This window comes from Littorina saxatilis, linkage group LG8 (assembly GCF_037325665.1).
Source record: "Littorina saxatilis isolate snail1 linkage group LG8, US_GU_Lsax_2.0, whole genome shotgun sequence".
NCBI classification, from domain to species: Eukaryota; Metazoa; Mollusca; class Gastropoda; order Littorinimorpha; family Littorinidae; genus Littorina; species Littorina saxatilis.
This window is the reverse complement of record NC_090252.1, coordinates 2,495,464-2,503,701: the sequence shown is the minus strand read 5'-3', so window position 1 is coordinate 2,503,701 and position 8,238 is coordinate 2,495,464. Positions and strand designations below refer to the sequence as shown.

Below are 8,238 nucleotides of genomic sequence, written 5' to 3'. Positions count from 1 at the left end.
TTAGAGGCCACAGCTATGGCCGTCTAAGGGATACATGTCTGTAAGAGGACGGTAATCGAGCCACAACAGACCGGGACAAGGCAGAGCTGCTCAACACTTTTTTTCAGAGTGTATTCACCAATGAAGATGACGGCCCACTACCACAGCCTCCAACCTACAACTACGGAGAAGCACTCGTTGACTTCGACATCAAGGATGAGGAGGTGAAGAAGAAGCTCCAGGGTCTGAAGACGAACAAAGCGGGTGGACCGGATGGCATCAGCCCCTTGGTACTCTCGACGGCTGCGGACTCACTAGCACACCCAGTAGCGGAACTCTTCCGTCGCTCTCTGGCAGCCGAACAAGTACCAGGCGACTGGAAACGAGCTACGGTGACTCCTATCTTTAAGAAAGGCAGTCGCCTGACCCCAGGCAACTACAGACCGGTGAGCCTGACCTGTATCCTGTGCAAAGTGATGGAGGGTCTAGTGAGGGAGAGAGTCATGAAGCACCTGGCAGAGAATAACCTTATCCACAAAGAGCAGCACGGTTTCGTCGCAGGTCGGTCATGCGTGACTCAACTCCTGGATGTTTTGGATGCCTGGACTGAGGTTCTTGACGATGGCGGGAGTGTGGACATCATCTACACTGATTTCATGAAAGCGTTCGACTCGGTGCCTCACAAACGTCTGCTGTCAAAAGTTGCGGCCCACGGAATCCAAGGAAAGGTCCTAAGATGGGTGGAGTCATTCCTCACGGACAGAACCCAGTGCGTAGTGGTCAACGGAGCATCCTCACAGCAAGCTAAAGTTACTAGCGGCGTGCCGCAAGGCAGTGTTTGCGGGCCTCTACTCTTCGTCATCTACATCAACGACCTGCCGGAGGTGTGTTCCTGTCCTGTCCGCCTATTCGCCGACGATACGAAGGTCTACACTCGCAGCGACACAGAGGGGGGGCCAGAGGCACTACAGCATGACCTGGACAGTCTACAACAGTGGTCGGACAACTGGCTGCTCCGCTTCCACCCAGATAAGTGCCACACCTTGAAGCTCGGCAACAAGAAGTCCGAGGCAAAGTACTTTATGAAGGGGAAGAGGGGAGGAGTGGATGCCAACATTGAGCTACAGGAGAGTGAAGTGGAGAAAGACTTGGGTGTGCACGTCGACAACAGACTGAGCTTCAAAGAACACGTCAGCATAGTCTCTGGAAAGGCCAACCAGATCGTGGGCGTCATCAGGAGAACTTTTGACTACCTGACGGAGGAAATGTTCATCCAACTATACAAGAGTCTGGTCCGACCCAAGCTGGAATACGGGCACTCAGTGTGGCAGCCACACAACAAGACGCTATGTGCTGAAGTGGAGAACGTGCAACGCAGAGCGACCAAACTCATTCCAGGTCTGAAAGACGAGCCCTACTGTGAGAGGCTGAAAGCTCTGAAACTTCCAAGCCTGGAACACCGTCGCCTGCGGGGCGACATGATAGACACCTTCAAGTATGTGCACGGCATGTACGAAGCGGACAGACCCCACTTTGAGCCCATCAGCAGTAGAGACACTAGAGGCCACTCTCTGAAACTCGGCAAAGACCACTGTAGACTGAACGTACGAAGCAATTACTTCTCCCAGCGAGTAGTGAACACCTGGAACAGTTTGCCTGAAGAGGCAGTAACAGCGCCATCAGTCAACAGCTTTAAGACCAGGATAGACAATTTCTGGCGCCACAGTACTTCTATGTACAACCCTACCTGCCTAGTCTAGATTGTAAAATAGCCCGCCACGCATGCTACAGTCTAGTAATAGGACCTATGTAAAGGCTACACAGCCTACCACATAGTAAACTTCAAGTTCAAGTTCAAGTTCAAGTTCAAGTTCAAGTTCAAGTAAGTGTCAAATCTCAGGTATAAGTATAAGTATAGGTTACAACACGAGGGGGTCCTTCTTCTTCTTCTTCTTCTTCAGCGTTCCAGAATTTTTCTGGTTACGTGTGAGCTCGTTTGCCCATTTGGGTTCCCCACACTATGCTCTGAGAGCATAGTCAGCTCACTCCGCTTTCGTTTAGTAGGCATGCTGAGTATTTTCGTGTTTCATACAGGATCTTTTCCGTGCGCACTTGGTTTTGTGGTTGCGTGTACACACGAAGTGGGTTAAGTCACCAGCAGGTCTGCACATAAGTTGACCTGGGAGATCGGAAAAATCTCCACTCTTAACCCACCAGGCAGCAGCGACCGGGATTCGAACTCACGACCTCTCGATTAGGAGGCCGACGTCTTACCACCATGCCTCTGCGCCCGTCAGAGGGGGTCCTGATTTGGCCTATATGGTCTGCTGGACCCAAAAAGCAACAACTAACTAACTAACTAACTACAACATGAGTGAGCCAGAGTGTGTGTCCAATAATATTTATTCGCTGGGTTCTTGACTGAAACACAAGCCATGTAAAAAAAATCTCAAAAATGAGATCAAAAAGAAAATAGAGCGCTTTTTTGTTTATCACCCGGTGTATGTCACATGTATACGGCTTTCCTTCTTTGCCGCTACTGTAGCAAACGTATGCAAGATTGTATGTTACACGTTTCAGAGTATGACAAGAACAGATTCAAACTCTTTTTTGTCCCCCTAAAAGCCAAAAAATGCACACATGGCTTTCAGTTCTCCCACTGTTATGGTTTCTTCTCAATACAAATTATTCAACACTGCGAATACTGAAAACGGCATCCAAGACGACAGTACTATTTCCATACGCGAATGTAACTGCCATTGGAAAGCAGCTCGCTCAAGAGGCCTGTGAGTCTGGAATAAAAGGACTGGTGTACAGAAAGAAATCGAAAAGAACAAACAATTTGTGCATGCAGACCCAAAAAGACGTCATAAAGAATGCATGCTTCAAAAAAGACGGAGACTGTGAAGTCATTCACACAAACCTCCCTTTAAGACCCCCCTTTTAAGTTATATGACTGTTTTTCTTTCATTTTCTCTCTGTTAATTCACCAGTGGCTATGTAACATGTGTTACAGAATTGCACCAGTGTAAGGGTTAAGACCTCCTTTTTAAGACCCAATTTTTGACTCACATGCGAAGCAAAAGTGAGTCTATGTACTCACCCGAGTCGTCCGTCCGTCCGTCCCGGCGTCCGTCCGTCCCGGCGTCCGTCCGTCCGTCCGGAAAACTTTAACGTTGGATATTTCTTGGACACTATTCAGTCTATCAGTACCAAATTTGGCAAGATGGTGTATGATGACAAGGCCCCAAAAAACATACATAGCATCTTGACCTTGCTTCAAGGTCAAGGTCGCAGGGGCCATAAGTGTTGTCTAAAAAACAGCTATTTTTCACATTTTTCCCATTTTCTCTGAAGTTTTTGAGATTGAATACCTCACCTATGATATATAGGGCAAAGTAAGCCCCATCTTTTGATACCAGTTTGGTTTACCTTGCTTCAAGGTCAAGGTCACAGGAGCTCTTCAAAGTTGGATTGTATACATATTTTGAAGTGACCTTGACCCTGAACTATGGAAGATAACTGTTTCAAACTTAAAAATTATGTGGGGCACATGATGGTCAAGGTCACATGTATTTTGGTAGGAAAAATGTGTAAAGCAGTTCTTAGTGTATGATGTCTTTGCTAGGTTTAGCTGAAGGTCAAGGTCATGTAAAGGTCAAGGTCAAGCATGTGAGTCGTATGGGCTTTGCCCTTCTTGTTTTCAGATTTTGGAGGTCTTAAAAGGGGGGTTCCCCTGTATGCCCCACGTGCCTTCGTGCAGCTGTCAGTCAAAATGATGTTCACATCAGTGTTGCTTGAATCAAAGACCAGAGGATGGATACTTTCAATTTTATCCAAGGAAAATGTGAATTAATTGAAGCAAGACAGGTGTGTGAAGAGTTTCCGTGTTTACCTTGTTGTGTCACTTGCTTTGGTCACTTTCACCCCAGCATGTTCACACACTCAACCTTTGGTCACTTTCACCCCAGCATGTTCACACACTCAACCTTTGGTCACTTTCACCCCAGCATGTTCACACACTCAACCTTTGGTCACTTTCACCCCAGCATGTTCACACACTCAACCTTTGCCGGTGGCCGTGGGTCCAGGCGGTGCATGTTTAATTGCTAGTTGACATTTTTTTATGAGCTTTTAAGAATGCCTGACCGGCACGGTTGGCCTAGTGGTAAGGCGTCCGCCCCGTGATCGGGAGGTCGTGGGTTCGAACCCCGGCCGGGTCATACCTAAGACTTTAAAATTGGCAATCTAGTGGCTGCTCCGCCTGGCGTCTGGCATTATGGGGTTAGTGCTAGGACTGGTTGGTCCGGTGTCAGAATAATGTGACTGGGTGAGATATGAAGCCTGTGCTGCGACTTCTGTCTTGTGTGTGGCGCACGTTATATGTCAAAGCAGCACCGCCCTGATATGGCCCTTCGTGGTCGGCTGGGCGTTAAGCAAACAAACAAACAAACCTACTTTTGAGTCTCTTTTATTTAGTTTGTGCATGGGGTTTTAACAGCTGGTAAATCATGCTGCATTTTGTGTGTTTCCCCCCCCCCCCCCCCCCCCCCTTTTTTTTTTTTTTACAGAAATAATTCCAAACATTTTAGAAAACCGTCGCGATATAACCTTGAACGGTTGAAAACGATGTTAAACACAATTAAATAAAGAAAGAAAGAAAGAATTTTAGAAATGCTAAATTATAGTACTTTATTCTACTCAATTATTAATCAGAAATAACTTGTTTTGTTTCAGGATGAATGAGCTTTGAAGGAAACCTGAACATCTCCACCTGGTATACTGATGCTGATCCTGCCTTGCTGCTCAAGTTTGACAACAGTGACTGGCTCAACAGCAGAGTCAGCGGAACAGAATTGTTGCCCCTGGTTCAACAACAGAGTCAGGGTAACAGAATTGTCGCCCCTGGTTCAACAACAGAGTCAGAGTAACAGAATTGTCGCCCCTGGTTCAACAACAGAGTCAGAGTAACAGAATTGTCGCCCCTGGTTCAACAACAGAGTCAGAGTAACAGAATTGTCGCCCCTGGTTCAACAGCAGAGTCAGCATAACAGAATTGTCGCCCAGAGCTCTAACATTCATGACAAGTTGAGAGATGTGCATGGTCCCCATAGCAGATACATATAATATTATTTGTTTTTCTGATAGTGCCGTGTGTAAAGACAGCGATACATGTACACGCAGACATATAAGACGTTGACCTGTCAGCTCGTTCTCATTCTTTATTTGATGTAAGCTCTCTCATAGCTCAGGCAAGACTGCCTTAAAACAGCAAGGGGAAAATCTCTTCCGTGCTCGCTCACTCACACATTCAGACATTCACGAACTCCACGGGATTACTTCTCGCTCTGCTATGCACAGGAATGTTCTCGCTCATCAATGTCGACTGGTGTTCACAATGTTACACCGTGTATAGCTCTGTCAGTCTGTTTTTACTGACAAAACTTAAACTTTGCAGCGAGTGTGAGAACTTGCTGGATGAGCACAGACGATCATTCAAACATTTAATTTAGCAACATATGCTTATCATAACTTTTCTTCTTTAGCCTTCAATTTATATATATTATTAATATTTTAAATCAGAACATGGACACTGAAAGCAGTTTATTTCAAGATTTAACAGAAGCTCTTGATGGTGAAAGTGAGGTTGGAAGTGATTATGAGCATCACATTCGTGACATGCCAATGGACGTACATAAAGCTGAAATACCTCACATGAATTTTGAACGTCAAAGCTTCCCAGAGGTTTCTTCAGCGGTGGTGCCGGCATTCAGTGAAAATGGAGGTTCCTTGTGTTCACACTGAGACTGATGCTGTGCAAAACGAAGCATTCGTCACCATGGCAACTCAAGAAAACACAGAGGGCGCTACAGACTTCTGCAGTAAAGAGGAAACAAGGGATACTGGAAGTCTTGATTATAACGTTGATACAGACACTGCTATCGTGGTTAAAGAAGAAAGAAAGGACGATGCGGTTGAGGATCAAGATTACACTAAATCTGCTGCAAATGACAAATACAAAATCACTTCAGAAGATCAAGAGTATACTAATTCTGCTGTTAATGACAAAGACATGATCACTTCAGAAGATCAAGAGTATACTAATTCTGCTGTTAATGACAAAGATGTAATCACTTCAGCAGCTCAAGAGTATACTAATTCTGCTGTTAATGACAAAGACATGATCACTTCAGAAGATCAAGATTATACTAATTCTGCTGTTAATGACAAAGATGTAATCACTTCAGCAGCTCAAGATGATGCTGAATCTGGCGTTCCTGATAAAAACAAAGTCACTTCAGAAGTTCAAGATAATGTTAAATCTGCTTTGACTGACAAAGATATGACCACTTCACAAGGTCAAGGTGATATGACCACTTCACAAGATCAAGATGATATGACCACTTCACAAGATCAAGATGATATGACCACTTCACAAGGTCAAGATGATATGACCACTTCACAAGGTCAAGGTGATATGACCACTTCACAAGGTCAAGATGATATGACCACTTCACAAGGTCAAGATGATATGACCACTTCACAAGGTCAAGGTGATATGACCACTTCACAAGGTCAAGATGATATCAAACAGAAAAGGCCCAACAAGAGAAAGAAGCGGAATCCTCGCAGAGTCAAGTCTGGCAGTGTCCAAGGGAGTTGTGATCAACATGAAGATGAAAGTGAAGGTAACACACCTGTTACATTTCGTCTGTCAACAAGTGGAGCGAAAGAAGAGAAAGACTGTGGTGAAGGAGAAGAAACGGTTCATTGCTGTAATGTCTGTGACGAGAAATTCAAGAGTCAGTCCGCGTTGCTGAAACATCACAACAAGCACACAAAGCTTGCTGACTTGAACCTCAAGTGTGATTTTTGTTCCAAAACCTTTCAGAACAAGCGTACGTTGACAAGGCACATGAAGCGTCACTCTGAGGAAAAACCTTTTAAGTGTTCAGTGTGCTCTGCATCGTACCGAGAAGCAAGACGGCTTGAAATCCATCACAGAACGCACACCGGTGAGAAACCGTTCAAGTGTGAAGCATGCCCTGCAGAGTTCACAGACCCGTCAGAGCTGAAGAAACATGTTAGGAAACACACTGGAGAGAAACCATTTCTCTGCCACCTTTGTCCTGAAACATTCAGCATGTCCAGACAACTGCGTGCACATGTACACAAACATACTGGCTTGAAGGAATCGTATCCCTGCAGTGAGTGTTCTCTGTCTTTTCCCAACAAGACGTGGCTGAGAGAGCACATGAATGAACACACTAGAGAAACATCATACAGTTGTCACATGTGCCCTAAAGTATGCATGAACAAGTACGCTTTCACAAGGCACATCAAAACTCACTCTAAACCAGTCGACGCCTTGTTTTCGTGCGATGTTTGTGGGAAAATGTTCACTGCAGAGTGTTCTTTGCAGCGTCATGTGTCGGTTCACCTTGATGAAAAAAAGTTCCAGTGTGACGTCTGTTCTTCAATGTTCCGCAGCGACTTTCATTTGAAGCGCCACAGGAAGAACCACACAGCGGAGAGAAGCCACAAGTGTACAATCTGTTCGGCGGCGTTTACAAGGCCTGCCACATTGACTGCTCACATGAGAACACATAGTGGTGAGAAACCCTACAAGTGCGAGCATTGCTCAACTTTATTCGCCTCACAGTCCAGCCGGGCTCAACACAGAAGACTGCACACTGGAGAAACGCCATACAAGTGTGAGTTTTGCCCTGCAGAGTTCACTCAGCGTGCGTCTCTGCGGACACATAAAACTATCCATGCTTGTGACGGGCCGTTCAAGTGTGACCTCTGCCCCTCTGGCTTTGTGCACCAGACTCAGCTTGCCGCTCACATGAAGAAAATTCACTCCAGCACAGAATAGACAGCATCTGTGTTTTGGGACAGAATAGACAGCATCTGTGTTTTGGGACAGAATAGACAGCATCTGTGTTTTGGGACAGAATAGACAACATCTGTGTTTTGGGACAGAGTAGACAGCATCTGTGTTTTGGGACAGAGTAGACAACATCTGTGTTTTGGGACAGAGTAGACAACATCTGTGTTTTGGGACAGAGTAGACAGCATCTGTGTTTTGGGACAGAATAGACAGCATCTGTTTTGGGACAGAATAGACAGCATCTGTTTTGGGACAGAATAGACAGCATCTGTTTTGGGACAGAATAGACAGCATCTGTTTTGGGACAGAATAGACAGCATCTGTGTTTTGGGACAGAATAGACAGCATCTGTGTTTTGGGACAGA

General features: G+C 45.5%; 1 protein-coding gene across 1 annotated transcript; it reads left to right on the top strand.

Annotated features, from left to right (window-relative positions):
• The first annotated feature begins 4,773 nt into the window (after positions 1–4,773).
• Positions 4,774–7,924, top strand: LOC138972533 (zinc finger protein 883-like). Its single transcript, XM_070345174.1, has one exon. It carries the CDS (start codon positions 5,759–5,761, stop codon positions 7,856–7,858), a length of 2,100 nt encoding a protein of 699 aa, XP_070201275.1. The 5' UTR covers positions 4,774–5,758; the 3' UTR covers positions 7,859–7,924.
• Positions 7,925–8,238: the final 314 nt, after the last annotated feature.

What these genes read in the sequence shown, in the direction of transcription:
- LOC138972533 (XM_070345174.1), top strand. Translation starts at nt 5,759, where the DNA reads ATGGAGGTTCCTTGTGTTCACACTGAGACTGATGCTGTGCAAAACGAA.